Source organism: Molossus molossus, unplaced genomic scaffold (genome assembly GCF_014108415.1).
Source record: "Molossus molossus isolate mMolMol1 unplaced genomic scaffold, mMolMol1.p scaffold_m16_p_13, whole genome shotgun sequence".
NCBI lineage: Eukaryota > Metazoa > Chordata > Mammalia > Chiroptera > Molossidae > Molossus > Molossus molossus.
The window spans coordinates 34,519,710-34,539,904 of NW_023425348.1; the positions used below are offsets into that span (position 1 = coordinate 34,519,710).

The 20,195-nt window shown below is 42.6% G+C and overlaps 1 protein-coding gene across 9 annotated transcripts in view; it reads left to right on the forward strand.

Annotated features, from left to right (window-relative positions):
- The window catches only part of SYTL2 (synaptotagmin like 2), a 130,186-nt gene that overhangs the window by 77,409 nt on the left and 32,582 nt on the right, over positions 1–20,195 (forward strand). For 5 of the 9 annotated variants that reach the window (XM_036258286.1, XM_036258289.1, XM_036258290.1 and 2 more), the window contains exons 5-8: positions 8,263–8,344; positions 9,298–9,412; positions 10,778–11,575; positions 15,420–19,256. In XM_036258286.1, coding sequence (XP_036114179.1) covers positions 8,263–8,344; positions 9,298–9,412; positions 10,778–11,575; positions 15,420–19,256 — 4,832 coding nt within the window. The remainder of the gene's footprint in view (positions 1–8,262; positions 8,345–9,297; positions 9,413–10,777; positions 11,576–15,419; positions 19,257–20,195) is intronic. The other 4 variants (XM_036258291.1, XM_036258294.1, XM_036258292.1 and 1 more) reach the window with 1 other exon arrangement.

A 20,195-nucleotide genomic window follows, 5' to 3' on the forward strand; every position in this document is an offset into this window, starting at 1 on the left:
CCACCCCCAAAAAGAAAACAACTGTAGAACCTGTGCAGATAATCTGCAGGATGGAGCCAAAGTGGGAAGACAGAATAAAAATGTGAGGTGCTCGTCCCCTGTGGTCAGGACCCTGCCCAGAAATGAGGTACAATGCGTCCTGACCATAGAGGTACATAGGCCTGTTCTGGAATGAGAAGCCCTTTTTTTTACTTATGACGACATACACTGTGAAACTAGTTTGGGTGCTCTGGGAAACACTGACAGTCTAGTAGCCTCTCTACTGGCCAGAGCCTTAGATCGAAATTGATGCTCTTTGGTCTGAAAGCACCTGAAAGGGGACTGACCTTGGAGTCAGTCTCTCTCTCTCTCTCTCTCTCTCTCATATCTTCCTTTAAGACCACCCCTCTTAGATCTGGTCCCTTTGGTAGCTTATGTAGTCTTAGCTCTGTGGTCGCAGACAGGGCCAGCCCAGGCCTCTAAAACAAAAAAAACAACCAGTAGTTTCTCCAGTGTGTTTTAAGCTTCCCAGTTCTCTTCCCCTCTGGTTCCTCCTCCCACATCCTTTCTATCGCATATTCCTCAGTTGCCTGGTAGCCTCCTTTCTCCCTTGAAGGGATCTAACATGCATTCCACCCTAAGACTTTTCAATAATGCAAGCCTGTCTGGATGGAAGTTTTAAGCTTCTTTTGTGATGAGCCAATCTATAGACAATGCATTTGATCTTTCTTTTGTCCTTGGATTGATTGCAATCCAGTGGTGTGACCATTTCATGTCTTGGAGGCCTGCCCCACATTTATGTTGAACTCTTAAAAGAATCTTTCTTAATCCTATAGGGCCTTGGATTTACTCAAATCAGTTGCGGTAGGAATAGTTTCACTGTGACGTCAGAGTGCCTTGTACTTGGATGAGAATATATAGAGATTTTTTTTTTTCTTTCACATTCCTTTTTTTTTTTTTTTTAACTTATCTTTATTGTTGAATGTATTACAGATGTTCCTCATTTTCCCTCTATTGATCCCTTCTGCCTTTCCCCACTGTAGTCTGTGTCCATTGGTTATGCATATATACATATAAGTTCTTTGGTTTATTTCTTCCCACACCCCAACCCCCTTCCCTTTGAGGTTTGTAAGTCTAGCAACCAGTTTGTACTTCTTAATTCCTTCACCTTTTTCACCTATTCCCCCACCCCCCTCCCATCTGGCAACCAACAAAATGTTCTCTGTATCTATGTGAATGTTTCTGTTCTGCCTGTTCATTTTGTTTGTAGGTTCAATTGTCAATAGGTATTCATTGCCATTTTGTTTGTTCATTTTTTTTTTTTTTTCCAAGAAGACCCTTCAACATTTCATATAATAATGGTTTGGTGGTGATGAACTTCTTTAGCTTTTTCTTGTCTGGGAAAGTCTTTATATGACCATCGATTCTAAATGACAGCTTTGCGGGATAGAGTAATCTTGGTTGTAGGTTCTTGCTTTTCATCACTCTGAATATTTCTTGCCACTCCCTTCTAGCCTGCAAAGTTTCTTTTGAGAAATCAGCTGACAGTCTTATGGGAACTCCCTTGTAGGTAACTGACTGCTTTTCTCTTGCTGCTTTTAAGATTCTCTCTCTCTTTTTTTTTTTATCCTCACCTGAGGACATTTTTCCATTTTTTGCACAGATAGAGTAGGAGGGAGAGAGAGGAAGAGAGAGAGAGAGAGAGAGAGAAACATCGACGTGAAAGGGACACATCGAGTGGCTGCCACCTACACGACCAACCAGGGTACATGCCCTTAGCGGGAACCGAACCCGGGTCTCTCTGGACCACAGGCCGATGCTCTAACCACTGAGCCAAACCGGCCAGGGCAAGATTCTCTCTTTGTCTTGAACCTTTTGCATTTTGATGATGATGTGTCTTGGTGTGGGCCTCTTGGGGTTCATCTTGTTTGGGACTCTCTGTGCTTCCCGGACTTGTATGTTTATTTTCTTCACCAAGTTAGGGAAGTTCTCTGCCATTATGGTTTTAAATAGGTTTTCAATTTCTTGTTCTCTCTCTTCTCCTTCTGGATGCGAATGTTGCTACGCTTGAAGTTGTCTCAGAGGCTTCTTACACTATCCTCATTTTTTTAGATTCTTTTTTCTTTTTGCTGTTCTGATTGGGTGTTTTTTCTTCCTTATATTCCAAATCAATGGTTTGCTTCTTAGCTTTACCTACTCTGCTATTGAATCTGTGTTAATTATTCTTTATTTCAGTTAGTGCCTACTTCATTTCTGACTGTGCATCCTTCATTTCTGACTGGTCCTTTTTTATGCTCTTGAGGCCCTCAGTAAGTTAATTTAAGTTCTAAGTTCTTTGAGCATCCTTATAAGCGGTGTTTTGAACTCTGCACCTGCTAGGTTGCTTATCTCCATTTCACTTAGTTCTTTTCCTGGAGTTTTGTTCTGTTCTTTGATTTGGGACATGTTTCTTTGTCTCCTCATTTTGGCTGCCTCCCTGTGTTTTATTCTATGTATTACTTAATGAGATGTATATGGCTAGCTGAGACCAGATGCTGCTTATTTGAAAGAATTTAGGGAAACCTGAAGCAGGATCCAAGACAGGCCAATCCTATGGTAAAGCAACTGGCAACAGCTTGGGTGGGCCTGAAAGTTGGGTGGGGCGGGGCCTCAGGGAATCACCAGGGCGGGACAACCAGTGTGAGCCAGGTTGCTGGAGTCCCTGATATGGTGGGTGCCTGCCGCCCCAGGGAAGGGCTTACCAAAGGAACAAAGGCTGCTGACATCACGTCTGTCCAGGAGAAAGCTGCCTCTCCAGCCCTTGCTTCAATGCCAAACAACTCAGTTCTTCCCCGCTTGTCTCTGGTGCCTTTCAAGCTGCCTCCCCCATGCTGGAGCCTGGAGGGAGCGAGTCCGTCCATGCGCGGGCCCTTTGTAAGGAGCTGCCTGGGGCTCCAGCCGCCTCAGCCTCCCTGAGCCTCAGTTCCCGCTGGTTTTTCCAGCCACAAGTGATGGGGACTTTTCTTCCTGGCACTGGAACCCTGAGTTGGGCACCTGGTGTGCGACGGGGACCCCTCAGTCCTCAGGGAGGACCTTCCCAGACGAGGTGATCCTCCTGATTTTTATCCACCACACGTGGGTGTGGGATCAGCCCATCTGCCCCTGCCCTCCTACCAGTCTCATGTGGCTGCTTCTTTAATTTTGTAGTTGTAGCCATTCAGCTCAATTTTAGGCAGTTTTGAAGGATGGTTGTTCTGTAGTTTAGTTGTAACCTTGATGTGGTTGTGGGAGGAGGCGATACCGTGTTTACCTATGCCACCATCTTGACCAGCGAAAATATTTGTGTTGGATAAATCTGTAGATAAAATGGAGCACGATGTGTGGTAGCACCAGAGAAGTAATATTTCACTTTAAAAAAAAAGATGGACTGGGAAGGCCTGGCACAGCATATTTCCTAATATTGTTCTTTTGAGCTGTCCCTGAGCCATTTCTTCGTGTGTTTATACATGGGCTCGAGCTCCACCCAGTTAGCATGTGCTGGGCGCTGGGCCCTGGGCATGAGGTGCAGCCTTCACTTCCCAGAAGCTCCCAATCCAAAGGGAGAGATCAGCAACCACAGAAAACTTGGAAAGAAAGTCGCTTGCAAGATGACTTCAGATTCTAGACACTGTTAATGTTTAAGCTGGAATGTACCTCAGAAGAAGGTAGATGACATATGCTGTTATTTTTCATGGTTTTAGAGAGACAGGCTCGTTAAGGTTCAAAGTGTTTTAAAGTTTGGAAGTTGGAGCCCTTGATGGCTGGACATAGAAGCAAATGAAGTGGCCGGCTGCCTGTGTGGTGGGATGTTGAGACTTCTGTAAAGCCCTGCCTCTTCCCAAGAGTCCCTTCCCCAATAATAATGTAACTAACATTATTATTACTTTTTAAATTAAGTCATCAAAGACTTGCATTAAAATGCCGATGCTTTTTGGAGGGGAATCCTATTGCTAATGTCACAGTCACAATAGTTTAATAATCCTCTTAACCAAGTAAACAATTTTGTCTAAGTGTTCCTTCCAGTATTGCAGGTAGTTTTTGAAGGGTGCCTAGGGGAAGAAATTACAGAGCATGGAGTGTAGAAGTTGGCATGCTTTGCAGTTTGAAAAGCACACCCTGTGGAATGTATTGATTATCTTTTATATGCAGGGCACAGTCTACTGCCCTGTGGGAGGGATTCTAAGACATAAAAGACAGTATCTGGCTATAAATAGACTACATTTTCTTAGGAAAAATAACACATCTGTATAAGAATATCTGATCACATGATAACAAATGAAGCCAGGCAGAGAGTGAATTCCTAATCCAAAACACCAGTAAAATGTGTGTAAGATTTGAGACGAGGAGACCCACTTCCAGCTGGGCAGACACAGGAGCAGCGTCACCGAGGAGATGAGATTTGGAGTGCACTTGAGGATGAAAGCAAACATTTGGGCAAAGAAAACAAAGCAAACACTTGAGGGGGGAGCTGGGGAATAGGTTGAATGGAGACAGCAGAGACAGGTGTGGTTTGGGGACAGTGAGATATACAGACAACTTTGTTTGGCATAAAGGGTCAACAGAAAGAAGGAGTGAGGAGTTATATTGAGGAGATGGTGCAACATCTCCATTTTCTTTCTGGGGAGTTCAGACTTTATTCCACCAGCCTGGAGGATCCAGGGAAAGGTAATGAGCAGAAGAGGGACAGGTTCACCACTGTGCTTTAGACTACCCCAGCTTAGTGATGGAATGCTGAATGGGTTGGGGGAGTGGGACTTGGGAGTCAGAGGTCAGATGTGAGGTTAATCCACTTGACAGTAATAAAGGAAGTGCTAGTATAGGTGGACAGGAAGTGACAGGTGTAAGAGTCACTGGGAAGGAAGAGCCCCTCAGACTTGACTACAGTCCTCTGGCCATAAACCACCACTTTAGTAATGCAAGAAACAGAGGCAGTATAGCCTAGCCTTTATGATGATTGTCTTTGGAGTCAGGGTCAGACATTCTTGGTTCAAATCCCCAACTCTTTCACAACTAATTTTGTGCCATCGAGCCAATTACTTAACCTCCCCAAGCCTCAGTTTTCTCACAAGTAAAATGAGGTGAGGGATATATACTTCACAGGGATGTTGCAAAGATCAATCAAGAATAAGACGATTACTATAGCGATGGTTGCCCAATTAAAGACAGGCAAGCCAAACATCGCTGAATTCCCTGAGAGAAGCAAAGCTGGAGCTTAATCTAGGAAGAGCTGTATTTTCAAAGACAGAGCTTAAAGCATAAGATTCTTGTTTTATTTTTTTAAAATATTTTTCTTTATTGATTTTAGAGAGGATGGGGGAGGGAGAGAGAGAGAGAGAAATACTGATGAGAGAGAACAATCTGCCTCCTGCATGCCTTCTACTGGGGGTCGAGCCCACAACCTGGGCATGTGCCCTGACCAGGAATCGAACCGGTGACCTCTTGTTGCATGGGTCAATGCTCAACCACTGAGCCACACCAGCTGGGCTAATTTTCTTTTTAAATTAAACTAACAAGGTATCCCACTCTCATCCCACTTACCCCCTATCCTAACTACAAGGTAACCCAGTCAATTCTATGTGTTTCTGTCGTTTTCATGTCTGACCATGTGTTCTGAATGCTTCATTTCTTCCTCCCATTTGCTTTCTGAGTAGCAGGACAAAAGACATTTTGTTTAAAAACTAAATAATGGGCCTCATTGTAGTTGTCAAATGACACGGATTTCAAAAACAAAGCAAAACGTGCTCATCTGCCGGCCGCTGCCTGCCCTGCCACCGGCTCAGTTGGCCTTCATTTGTTCAGTCATTCACCAATTGTGTGCCAGGCACCGTACAAGGCATTACAGGGACATACAGACAGTCAAGGTATTCTTGAGGGATCTCCTGGTTTACCATGAGGGAGAAGATCTGTATACACAGGGTGAGGTGGCAGAATATACATGAAATCCATAGCTGGATAGAGTTTAGTAAGAGAGACTGGTTTTATCTCTGGGAAGGAGGGGACAATATGATGGGCACTCAGGGCTGGGTCTCCAGGGAGCAGAGAAAGGAGAATTAGAGGCTCTGCTTATCCTTTGTTCTTGGTGAGTGGGAAGGGGAGAGGAGGAAGATGGCAGAAGATGAGTGTTCCATGGAGACGCCTGACCATCAGCTCTTGGCTCGTGTCCTCTGGTCATTACGTGACTGCTTTATTTACTAAGGGAAATGATACATAACCCTCTGAGAAACTGAGCGTAAGGTCACACCTCCCTCACTGGCTTCTTAAAATGACACTCAAGAGAAATGGATTTCTAGTCCTGAGCTCTACTGCTTGTTTATTGTATGGACACTGTTAGTTCCATCAGTGACCAGATTTCTTTTTTCACATTGGCTGCTAGATAACTTGAGTCAGGTTTGTGCACACCTGCTGCAAGAACAGCCTTCTGTAATGTGTTTTTCCATCAGCCTTGATTCTGGCTCCATTATATGTCCTACTCTTGTTCCTTTCCCGTCCCCTCCCCATCCTTTCCCCCCGTCTCACATCCATGTGATTGGACTGCATTTTATACACTCTGCCTCATCTGCTGTAATTCCTTTCTGGAACAATGTGGAGGGTAACAAAAGGAAGAATGGCTTCCTCAGAATTTCAGCCTGTTCCTGGGACTAACTCTGCACAAAAATAACAGTTGACGTGCAGAGGGGAAGAAAGGAAAGGAAGCTGCAGGACCATCTAGCCCACGATTTTCCTGACAGTGGTCTTGGGCAAGGCTTTGTAGCCTTGGGGCCAATTGCTCCCCTCCTCAATGTCTAGTTTCTTTGCTGCATGGTGGGAAGCCAGCACCCTCAGAGGTATTTTCCATATTCTTGACCCTATGATGCCATAAGAGAACTGGTGGAGTTTAATAGGGCACCGTGGTTTCGGCCAGTAGTGACATCACCTCTCATGCCCGAGGCAAGGCCCCTGGAACAGAAAGTCTGAGCAGGTGGTTTTCCTCCCCCTCCAGAGCCGCTATGACCCTCTTTGGCCCTTCTTACTCAATAGCCAAGGGAGTGGCAGTTCAGGAGGAAGCCTGCTCAACTCACTCTCCTTCGTTCACTCTTCCCTTACTCCCACTCTGGGTCTGTTGGTCCTTCTAGTAGGGAATCAAGATCTAGAGAATCTTTCTCGCTCCTCTAAGCCATGTCCAGGCTTCTGACCTACCACCACCATCTGGATGCTGTGCTTGTCTTTATTCCTCTTATATACAAACAAGAACTCACCCAGCCAGCCTGGGAAATTGGGCTGCAAGTTCTCAGTAAGTTGCCCAAACCCTCCAGCCTTCCTGCACAGAAACTCTTAGATTTACTGTTTCTTCTGTTCCTTTGCTGAGTTGCATGTCTCACCTGAGTCTTCTCTTTGGTATTTGCCACCTGAGTTAGAGTGAGCACTGCCATTCTGGCCCAGGCCAATGGAACGAGGCCTAAAAACTCTTTGGAGCTATGTTTCAGCAATGATGTTCTCTCCTTGAGATCATTTGCTCACTTTGGTCTGCATCTGATGTTAGCTTCTGACTTTGAGACAAGTTCATTTCTACAAATTTATTGATTTTTTTTTTTTTAAGAGAGAGAGAGGGGAAGGGAGAGAGAAAGAGAAACATCGATCAGCTGCCTCCTGTACACCCCCTACTGGGGATCGAGCCCGCACCCTGGGCAGGTGCATTAAACCCGGATCTCTCAGTCCATGGGGTGACGTTCAATCCACTGAGCCACACCAGCCAGACCATTTCTACACATTTAAATTGTGTGCCTGGTACTGTAATATAGACTTCAGAAATTCCGATGGGTTTTTTTATCTTGTCTCATGTCTATCTTTCATGTCTGTTCTACCATTTCCTTTGCTTCGCTGTTTAATCATTTCTAGGCTCAACTCCCTTTCCCTTCCTGCCACTTTGATCTTACAAACTTCCTCTCCTCTCCTGCCTTAATAGCTTTTGGCTTCAGAGGCATGATTTATGCTTCCTCAAAGGGTGAGGCTTTATTCTCTGAATTATTGTTTCAGTGTGTGTGTGTGTGTGTGTGCGCGCGCGCGCGCGTGCGTGTGCAAGAATCCTCACCAGAGGATATTTTTCCATTGATTTTTAGAGGGTGGAAGGGAGGGAAGAAGGGAGGGGGAGAGAGAGAGAGAAACATTGCGTGTGCCCTGACTAGGGCCGGGGATTGAACCTGCAACCCATGCACATGCCCTTGTGTGGGCTAATGCTCTAACCACTGAGCAACACAGGCCAGGACTGAATTAATGTTTCTTTTGCAGTTCCAGCATGGTAAATCCAGCTTCCACCAAGATTGCTGCATCCCAGGAAAACTCCAGGAACTCTGCCATGTTTCCAGCCAAGGTAGACTGACCTCAGATTTCAGAACTCTCATTTTTGGAGGGAATGTCATTTTTCTCATTTTATCAAAGCACTATGAAATGAAGAAAATTTTGTAGTAATTTTTTTTTTTTTTTTGGTACCAGATATAGATAGTTTTTACTATTTAAGAAGAAGTCACTCTGGTGGTGGGAAAGTTGAACACCACAGTACTGGTATATCATGCAAAAGACCCAGATTGCTTGCCCTAGGAAATAAAACATCTGGAGCTCTCAGGGGCTGCTGCTTTTAAGCCCATGGAATGTGGCTCGGAAGTGCCATGTCAGTTCTTACTCCTCGTCATAGCTTCCTGACTCTCTGTTAGAGGTCTGCTTGGGGGAGGGAATTGCCAATGCACGATACTAGACAGTAAACATTGATCTTTAGTCTTACATTAATTTAAAAATTCTGTTTACTTATCCACTTTCTTCATTAGAATTGATAATCACAATAGTGACCATAAATATTTCAAGATACCTTGATAAGTCTCTTTTAAATCCTTTTAGAAAAGGTCAATTACAGTTATATTTAGCACAGGTTTAATCTAGCACAATGAGAGTCTTATTGGCAGAAAGAACACTGGTGGGAACCTGACCTTATAGTGTCTCAGGTTTACCTTGGGCAGTTCTTTGATACTTCCAGGCCCAAGTTTTTTCTCACTTGTATAAAATGTGAGACATAGATTTCAATGCCTGGCTCTGGTCTAATGTTATAGAACTCTGGAACTGAGCATATTTAATATAACAGCTTTATCTTTTTGTATGACCTCTATAGTAATTCTATGCTACCCTGATTAACCAGGACAAACATTTTTCAGACATGCCTGATAGAATTTCCTGGATACAACTATCAAATATTGGAGCAAATATGCGTTTACTAGCACTGAGTTGCTATTATGACATTGAAAATGAGTGTAATAAACATTGTTTTTCCCCCAGCAAAGGAAGAATCCATTTAATAGCTCCAACTTGCCAGAAGATCAGTTATCTCAACAAACCAAACATGAGCAGTCAAAAAATGAAACGACTTGTTTCTTGCAGACTTCAAAAGAGGGTAAATATTATTTTTATGGACTAGATATTTTTATCTTTGTTATCTGTGGATGAAGGGAAATTCTCAGAGTTCCTTTAAAATAACTTTTTAGAGAAAGTGAAAGGTCCTGATGGTTTTCTTATCCTGCTCTGCCCATTGGTTTCCTGTCTGAGGGAGGGAAGCAGAAATTTTAGTGGCTGGAAGTTCGTGCCTCCCAGTCTTGGAGCTGACGCTCATGTAAACTTTATGCCTCGGTTCCCCATCAGTGAACTGGGGCGTTTTTGGACCAGAGGGATCCGGTCATTCATTTACAGCATTTATTAGATGTCTACCATATGCAGAAACAGTTCTGTTGAAAATGGAAAGTTTTCTCAAAAGAAAAAGGCCACTTGACAATGTCATGGTCCTCAAATTTGTAACCATGAGGCCAACCCCTCAGGAGCATTAGATCAGGTTTGACTTAATTAACTTACGTCTGCCTCTTATAGAATGTTACCCTCCTTCCATACCATTGAGAGGAAATGCTAGACAGTTTAATCTCTTCATGAGTAACTGTAAGAAAATTTCACAAAGATTAAAGATTGGACAAGGGGTAGAAAATTAATAACTGATATTGAAGTTAGGACTTCCAATTAGCCTGTTTTAATATGAGTGTATTTCCCCCCTCTCCATTAGAAATACTTTCCATAGCATAAAGTATTATACAGAAAAAAGTCACTGGAATACATTGGCTTTTTTTTTAGCATTTGACAAAATCAATTTTTGTTCTAGATATTGTATTTTGTTTTGTTTAATTAGTTCCTTTTTCTGGTTTCTATATATTAAAAAATTTTAAGTGACTTTTGTGTTGTTCCTTCAGCTTCATGAGGAATTTTTTAAAATTGTTTTTTAAAAACTTTTTGATTGAGTATGAAATACCACAAAGAATGTGTGTGAAGCACAGTAATCATAAATGTATATAGCTCAGTGTGCATGCATTTTTATTTAAAAAAAATTTTTTTTTTAATCCTCACCTGAGGACACTTTTTGCATTCATAGAGCGAGAGGAAGAGAAGGAGGAGAGAGAGAGAGAGAAACATCGATGTGAGAGAGACACATCGAGTGGTTGCCACCCACACAACCCCAACTGGGGCCGGGGACAAATTGCAACCGAGGTACGTGCCCTTAGCAGGAACCAAACCTGGGTCTCTCTGGACTGTGGGCCGATGCTTTAACCGCTGAGCCAAACCAGCCAGCTCTGTGCATGCATTTTTAATGGCTTTTTAATTAGGTCTGCATTTATACCACATACTTTACTGTCTTTAATATTTTAATACTTTCATGATAGATGTTTTAAATTATATGCTACTCCATTTGATATATCACCTAATGTGTTACAATTTTCAGGTGAATTATCAGGGTCAAAGGAAGAGTCATCTCTCCCGGATATTTCAAGCCAAAAATTAGAGAAACCAAAGCAGACTTCTCCAGACCTTGAGAGTAGATCCCAGATCAAAATTCCGATCCCTAAAACCAGGAAAATATTCTACAAACCCCATGATTTACAGCAGGATGATAAGCAGTCTTTTTCTAGACAAAGTGCAGACGCCCTGAGCACCAGAGGAGCTCTGAGGGGCATCCTGAAGCATAGCTCCAGTTCCAGCAGCACCGACTCAGAAATCGTTCGTTTTCATCAGCACTTTGAACCCAAAAGCAAAGTTGTGTCCCCTGGCCTCCCCATCCGTAAGAGGATTTCTGAGCAGCATTCTTTAGAAGATGACTCCTCAAAGGCGCTGGAGCCCTTGAAGCAAGTGAGGTTCTCCCTGGTGCAGGACGAGTCCTCGAAGAGTCCTGGGCTCGTCCATGGACAGGAAGTGGGAGAATTCAGTGTTTTAGAATCCAACAGGTTGAACAATGGAGCAGAAGTTGTCTGGGACAAGGATGAGTTCTGGAGGGACCCTCAGCCTTCCCGTGACAGAGAGCCTTTACCTTTACCTCAATCAGCCTCCAGCCCAAGTGCCTTAAAAAATGAAACACATCAGTCAAAGACTTCTGGTCCTTTTCCAATTAGTGGGCAGCCTTCTCCCTCAGAAGTTTTAACTGCAAGACCACAGTCCAGTGAGAATTCACCCACCATCCATGAGCATGAAGCTAAATCATCAGAATTATCAAGGCTTGAATCGGAATCATCCAAAAGCCCTGCTGGTAAGAGAGTTGTCGCTGCCAGGCCCCAAGCACTGACCCAGCGGGCTTGGAATGGCAAGGCTGGCCGGCCCTGGAGAAGCTGCATTTTGCCAGCCTAGTCATTTCAGCTGAATTCAGGCAAATCCACTGGGGAATGCTTGTACCTCTTAATGTGTTTGCAGGTTTTCCTCAATTACCAATAATTTAAAAAAATCTGAATAGCACAGTTTCTGGCCCATTTTGCTTTAACGTAAAAATGTAATCATATCAATTATTTAAACAAATTACTATGTTTTGAGTTATGTTAAGGTGTTTATACTGAGCAAGAACTAAAGATATGCTGCCCTGGCTGGTTTGGCTCAGCAGTTAGAGCGTTGGCCCGCGGACCAATGAGTCGCAGATTAGATTCCGGTCAAGGGCACGTACCTTGTACCTCGGCTTTGGTTTGTTGTCAGCCCTGGTCAGGTCGTGTGGGAGGCAACCTGTCGATGTGGCTCTATCACATCGATGTTTCTCTCTGTCCCTCTCTCCCTTCCTCCCATTCTGTCTGATAATAAGTGGAAAAATATCCTCACGTGAGGAATAAAAAAAAGAATTAAAGATATGCTAATACCTTTTTATGGAGTAAATATATTATTACTTACCTAATTGAAACTTGTCAATTGCCATTTAACTAAACTTTGGTTTTTTCTTTTAATCTGAAGAGAACCTTCTCTTTCTTAGCCTCAAAGGATGGGAAACTAGACTGAGGACTTACTCTGGCCTGCACAGGGCCTCTAGCCATTTGCACTTAGCCTTTAAAAGCTCTGAAGGAACTTTCTCTTGCAGCTGGTGTGAATTGAGAGGCAATAAGAATGCTGCTTTTTCCTGCCAAATAGCTAACTAGCTCGCTCGCTCGCGCTCTCGCTCGCTCACTCTCTCGCGCTCTCGCTCGCTCACTCTCTCGCGCTCTCGCTCGCTCACTCTCTCGCGCTCTCGCTCGCTCACTCTCTCGCGCTCTCGCTCGCTCACTCTCTCGCGCTCTCGCTCGCTCACTCTCTCGCGCTCTCGCTCGCTCACTCTCTCTCTCTCGAAGATTCTGTAACTCTCAGGGGATGCCTGAAACTGCTTTCCCATACTTATGTGATTACTTTATAATTCTTATGTTTTAGAAAACAGAAACAATGGTGAAAATCATCCCATGTACTCTCTCCCATTTTCATTAAGTCTTCATCCAACCCTACGATTATTTCTGTATTGTCAAGAATATTTACAGTAACGACAGTCAAGTTTCTAGCCCACTGGTTCTCACTCTCTTATTCGTCAGTATTGAGTCTTAACCTTGAGTCCCTTTTGCTTAGCTCTACAGTTTCATACCTGTTCAGATCAATCTACCTCTTAAAGGACAAAGCATTTTCACTACCCCTCTCCCCTGGACATTTAAAATCATTTAAACAGAACAGATTTCTTTAAATTAAAACAATCAGCAGGTGCTTCTTCAAGAAATAAAGGCACTCATATTAAAAGGAAATTATTAAAGTTTGAGTAATTAGTAGCAAATAATTGGATGATGCTCACTTAAATGTTTATTCAAAATATGAAGGATATTTCTTTGGTAGTACTTTCCTTTATCATAATCCACAGAAGAAATTTGGTAAACATTGTTTTTGTTTCTTAGGCTGTACCTGCTTTCAAAGAATATCTTTCAGATTTTGTATTAAGTACTTATTTGTGCTTTCTGATTTTTAATCGAAACTACCCATGAACATTGGAAGGAGAGTGGCATCAGCTGTGCTCATTTTGATTGACAGACAGGCCTTCCGGCGTCAGAGCATATAACAAAGTTCTGCTGAACACCCTGCTTTTTTCCTGCTTACCAAAATAATGTAAAGTAAGGAATGGAACATAAAAATAAAATCAGGAGTCCCCCCTACCCCCAAAGAAGGTAAAATCTCTGCAAATTATAAGGGTTTGACTTTAGCTCAAATATTCTTATTTTATTTTATTTTTTAAAAAATTTTCACCTGAGGATATTTTTTCATTTTTGTACAGATAGAGTGGGAGGGAGAGAGAGAGAAACATTGACATGAGAGGGACACATCGACTGGTTGCCTCTCGCATGTCCTCCCACAGAGCTGGGGACAAACCACAACTGAGGTACGTGCTCTTGACCAGAATCGAACCCTCGACTCATTGGTCTATGGGTCGATGCTCTAACCACTGAACAAAACCGGCCAGGGCAATGTTCTTATTTTAAAAGTAAGAAACTTTCATTGGAAAAGAAGAAATGCCCTCCGATGCACAGAGCCATCAGCTGATAAATGGTGTTACTTCAATAGCTAAGGTATATGGAATCCAGGGATGAAAGATGGAAGTGAAATTGGCTCCTCTCACCATTACTTCCTAACTTACTTTATTAAAAAAGAAAAAGAAATGTGCACAGAATAGAACAAACATCATCTGTGATATCATTGCCTATTGTTAACTATTGCTAACAATTTAATTATAGAGCCTTTCATAATTTTCAGGCAAGAATATAATTTTAAATTATGTTTATACTTCTTTTTTTCAGTAACAGCATATAGTGAACATTTATTTCATCATTGAGTCATTTTCTGTTAAACAGACTAACGTCATTCTTACAGATTTCTCAAATAAACATCACAATTATATACATTTAATAGTGCAAAGTGCAGATAAGGAAGTAAGCCAATATTGACTATGTGCCAATTTTTATATAAGACTTCGTTGTTTTCATATTTAACCGGAGTTGATGAATAAAACATGAGGTAGAATTTTATTAACTAACATCCCCTCTAGTGCACTCCTTGTTTAATCTTCCCTGAAAGTTGTTTTTCCAATTCTTGAAGTCTCCTAAGTCCATGTTTCTCAAACTTGGGTATAAACCCTCAAGGTTTTATAAGTGTGCCAGTGGGTAGATGGAGCCATAAAATCTACGTGGTATATCTTCCTGGAAGGTCAATTTTATGCAAAGATTTGAGAGTGAGAAAAAAATTAATATATAAAATGTAACATAGGCCAGAATACAGAGTTTACATGAATTAAAAAAAAATACCAAAGACTTCAAGACTTCAAAGACATTTCCCATTTTGGTCTATACCCCACACTTCCAGGGGTCTACATTTACCTTCTTTTATTGTTATAGGGCATCTTTGGCAGAATATCTTAATTAGGATGGTTTACTTTATAACCCTAAAAAATGCTGATATAAACAGCTAGTAGTGTGGAACATGTAAATACAAAGTGCCTTTTTCAAAGATACTGAGTGCCCTGGCTGGTTTGGCTCAGCGGTTAGAGCATTGGCTTGTGAACCCAAGGGTTGTGGGTTAGGTTTTCGGTCAGGGGTATGTACCTGGGTTTCAGGTTTGATCCCTGGCCCTGCTCAGGGTCATGTGGGAAGCAACCAATCGCTGTGTCTCTTTCACATAGATGTTTCTCTCTCTTTTTTTCTCTCTTTCTCCCTCCCTTCCACTCTATCAAAAAAAAAAAAAAAATCAATGAAAAAATATCCTTGGGTGAGGATTAACAACAACAAAAAAAGATACTACTGTGAGTGTTTGAGTAATATATTTTTTTTAAATCCTCACCAGAGGATATTTTTCCATATATCTTCAGATAGAGTGGGAAGGGGAAAGAGAGAAACATTGATGTGAGAGAGACACATCAATTTGTTGCCTTCTGCATGACCCCAACTATGGCTGGGGACCAAACCGCAACTGAGGTACATACCCTTGATTGGAATCTAACCCATGACTCTTCGGTCTGTGGGCCGATCCTCTAACCACTGAGCTAAACCAGCCAGGGCTGAATAATAATTCTTTAAGCATTCTCTTTTCTTATTTAGAAAAGCATTACTATATTGCAGATGAACTGTCTCGTGTTGAGCCTGAGCCTTCCCTGGTGCCAGATCACAGTTCTGGAGACCATCAGCAAGGTAAGCCGCCTCTTCTCAAGGCCCTAAAAGCTAAGACATTCTCATGCTCTGGTCCACCTGCCACTGAAATAAGGAAGACAACTGATGATTCCATATCCAAAGTCCTAGACTGGTTTAACCGAAGTTCTCATTTAGATGACAATAAGTTACCTCTCCACTATCCCCGAGGAATAGAGCCAAAAGAAAAAGCAGACTCAAAATCACAGATTGCTGATGCCTTGGTGACAGATGATGTCAGTCTAAAAGAAAATGGCTCAAAAGCTCTATTATCCACCAAAGTTGAACTGATGCCTATAGGATCTGATTCGATGTTCCAGGTAGAGGGAAATGTGCTGCCTTCTGGAAATTGCCAAGATAGTAATGGGAATATCAAACCCAAATCTATGAATTTGTCCCAACAAGGCAAGCAAGGTCCACACGTATTACAACCATTTGAAATCTACAGTCCATATCAAGGGAATGAACCCATGGACTATAGCCAAACTTCAAAAAACATAGGAGCAGGAAATGGGATACCTCGTCCAACCAGTAACTATCCCTACAGTGCTCTCAAGGAATCTGATGCAGCAGACCGAGTTCCATGCAACATTAAGGATGTTGGCAGCTTAGATGAAGAAGAGCCCAAGCTTTGTATTTATGAAAAATATAGAGGAAACAAAAAGGTGAATTTTGACTCTTCAAAAATTATCACAGAACCAAGTCTGAAAGACAACATGAATGCAGAGAGAGAGAGCAAAGGAGAAGATGCTTATACCTTGGAAGCTTCCATGGAGCCAGAAAATATTGAGTCTCTCCCTGGGACTGCCAACAATAAATCTTGGAAGAAGCCTGAGGTCCAACTACAACAAGAAGCTGGTGAGGTTCCCGAGAACCAAGTGCAAAGAGAAAAATACAAAAGTGTGAGTGACAGAATATCCTTTTGGGAAGGAGAGAAAGCTACAGCTAAGTTCACTTGTGAAGAACCCACATCTTCACACAGTCAGGAACAACCTTCTGCTAAAGCCTACCAGCGTGTGAGGTCCATGGACGGTTTATCCACAGGCCAGAATGAATTCAATCAAGTCACTGCCAAACAAGTGATCCTCAATGAGGATGGCCAAGTAGCTCTTCACTCCAGTTTTTATTCCTCAAATAAACCTAAAGAGACCAGAGCCCAAATATCAGTTCCATCCAAAAATTATTCTTCTGCTGAACAACCAGATAAAGTGTCTGTGCTTCAGAATAAAATAAATGAGCCTGTAAAAAGATTGCCAATAGCAGACAGTTTGCACTCTGGAAGAGACGTCCCTTTACCGAAACTACAGCATCCCTCAAATGTTGCGAGTGAAGTACATGCTGCTTTGGAGAAAGACCGATCTCTAATTGATGAATCAAATCCCAACTTTAAAGTTATGTCCCTAAAAGGAAGGATGGATGAACCCAGTACAGAGCAGGTTTATAATCACTCTCAATTTGAGAATTTGAGAAAGTTTTGGGACTTAGGATCCAACTCAAACAGTCAGGATAATGTTGAGAAGAATACCACCAAAACAAGCCAGAAAAAGTCTGTGCCTTTTAATAGCCAGAAACACAAAGAATTCCATGACATCAAATCATCAGGAGAAAGTGTCCATAAAATAGAGACACTTCTAAGCTCCCCCCAAATTCCAGCAACAGAGGAAATAGAAGACTTAAATTCAAAGTGCACACTCCAGGTGTTACCATCTGACACCAAATTTCCATTGAAACCACCCACAAAGTCCACTGGTCAGTTGCCAGGAAATGAGTCATCAAAGGAAAATGTGCAAAAGAATACAGAATGGTTTGTTACTCCAGTGTTGAAGGAAGGAAAGGAGGACTCAGACCAAGAGATTCAGGAATCCATAGTGAAAACACGAGTTTTGTCTAAAGACTACAAAGACACTTTTAATGACAGCCTACAGAAGCTACTTTTAGAAGCTTCATCACAAGCAATCCAACCTTCCAGTGAAAAAGTTCATGGAAAACAAATGCTTGAATCAGGTGCTTCTGAAAATAGGACCTGGCCTCAAAACACAGATTTTGCTGATACTGAGGAAGCAGCCAAAGGACCTAAGGACATCATTAATGAGGAGGTAGGCAAAACAGTAGCTCCTCCAAAGGTGAAACCAAACACTTTGGCTGCTAGTCTAGATAAACTCTTGAAGGAAGGACCTGGAACCTTACCCTCTCCCTTGCAAACCAAATTGGAACGCATCACCCCTAGGATCAACACTGAGCCTGAAGAGAGTAGAGTTTTTGATAAAGGCACAGAGCAGAGTCACAACTCATCAGCCTATCCGAGAGAAAGAATAGCCCCTTTTTCAGAGGGGGAAGAAACTTTAGGAAAAACAGCTCTCCCCCAGAAAGCAGAAAGGGGTGAGAACCAGCTAAATGCAGGAAACTTATTGCAGATGGCTGCAGAAGGTTCTCACCCATTGGACCAACCTTCCCATCTTCACAGAGAAGGCTCTTTTGGGATTGCCGCCAACTCTCCCCAAGATGTGCCATACTCCAGCGATGCTCATCTTGCTCCCCAGGGTAAGGTACTACCTTCTCAAAGGGAAATATCAGAGACTGTAGAAAAAGTCGTTGTTCCACCCAAACCTACACTGAATGACGTAAATGTTGTATTACGAAAGCTGCTTAGAGAAGCGTGGCTGAATTATCCAGTTGATAGGGAAGTTGTTCCTGGAGAAGTAAAAGCAGACTTTCCTGAAGGAGTACAAGCAGCAGGTAGCCGCCAAAATTCTCCCAGAGTCATCCCACCATCAGCTACAATGGACATTATAGTTCCAGACGGAAAGGATTTTTATTCCTTCAATGTAGTTACTGATAAAACTCAAGGCATTGCCTCTCATTTAGCTGCCCCCATGTCTCCATCAGAACAAACCCCAAGCTCATTTGGTTCCACTGTTGCTCAGTATAGCAAAGAGTTACCTCAGGAAGTGATAGAAATGGTGAGGGAAACAAGAATTCAACCTAAATCAGAGCTCCTTGAATTCAGTGCTGCCTTAGAGAAACTGCTGAAGGAAACTCACTCCTCAAAACCTGGAAGGGGCACAGGGACGCATTCTCCACCCAAGTTAATAGGTAGCACTGAGATGCCTAGGCCAGCTGCTTCTCAATTTCATCCTGAGGAAATAAAGGAAACAGTACAAAAGTCTGAGGCTCCAGCAGTAACTGAGAGTGCTTTTGATACTGGTTTTGAGAAACTCCTTAAAGAAACATCTGAAGCTCCTTCTTATGAGCTCCAGGTGTCAGCGAAGGAAGAAACTCCTGAGAAGGAAACCTCAGAGTCAGAGCAGGCCAGGCTCTTGGGGAGAACCCACGAGGCCCCTGAAATGAAGCTTAAGAGTAATGTTTCCAAATCTCAAGTCAACCAATGGGATCAACTGTTGAGAGGAGAAGCTGTGAATGATTTATCAGTAGGCCTCTGTGGTTCTGAGAGTGGAGTTGAGATTGCTGGGACCCTTTCAGTCGGCCAACAAATAGGGATCATTGACACTGTGAAGCCCCCAGAGCCCAGGGAGAGTGAAAGTGAGGTTGCAGGGGTTCCAGAAGGGGCTTCTCAGGAGCCTGGCTTTGAAGAGGGCCCTGAAACAATGAGGCAACCTGTTCCTCTCCTGACCGACAAGGAAAACTCTACAAAGAGAAGTCAAGTTGAACTGATTCTGACATCACCATATAAGAGACAAGAGAAAGAGGAAGACTCTGATTCTTCAGACGGAAACATCGGTTCTAAAGCCGAAAGCTGGAGAAACACCTCCAGTGAGCACTTTGAAGTTTTTAACCTATTAGTTAATGAGTTAATTTATGGAATGAGGAAGTAAAGGATAGTAGAGTTTTTTTTTTTATTGGAATTAATTTGACAGTTCCAAATAGTGCTGAATTCTTCAGTTCTTCCTAGCCTTTCTTAATAAAAACTACATTTCCTTTTATAGTCTTTAATCAGACAAGTTACACAGAGAGCGGTTTACCCACAGGGCAGTGTTTTCGAATTTTATTTTATTCTCCTTAATCAACAATAGAACTTTTAGGTTTCAAAAATATTTTTAAAGAAGTGTTTGGGTTTAGAAACCACCTCTAACTTTCAAGCTAGTTTTCCTTCTGGAAATAATTAGAATTTCTTTCATAATTGGCATTCCATACAGAAGTCTCTAGTAAGATGTGTGGCAAGAAACTACCACAAGTGAGCACACATTTCCCTTTTAGGAACAGTAGTTTACCACAGTAGTGGCTAGATACCAGGAGCAAAGTGCAAGCGGAGCTTTCTTTTCCTCAGATACCTCGTGCTGTGGTGTTTTTGTTGCCACGCCCTCTCTCTCTTTTCAATTATCTTCAGACTCTTCCCCCTTCTAGAGGACGACTCTGGTCAAATGACTTCACCTCGTTCCACACAAGGGCATTGCTTGGCCTGCTGAATGTCCTTGGCCCCAGCCTTGGCTAAGTGGATGAAGAAGGTCTTAATTACCACGTTCATCTCAGTGGAGTTGTGGGTACTGGTTTCAGCCAGGCCATGGCACACAGGGGTTGTCTCAGTTGGTGCTTCTGGTCAACACAGCCGTTTTGGCAGAGAAACCCAGGAGCAGACAGGACTGAGAACTGACCTGCTTAGAGTGATGAAATGATAAAGGATGCTCCCTAGCAGGACAGTTCAACCCAAGTGACAGGCACATCCAGTGTCAGTCACCTTCCTAGACGTTTAAT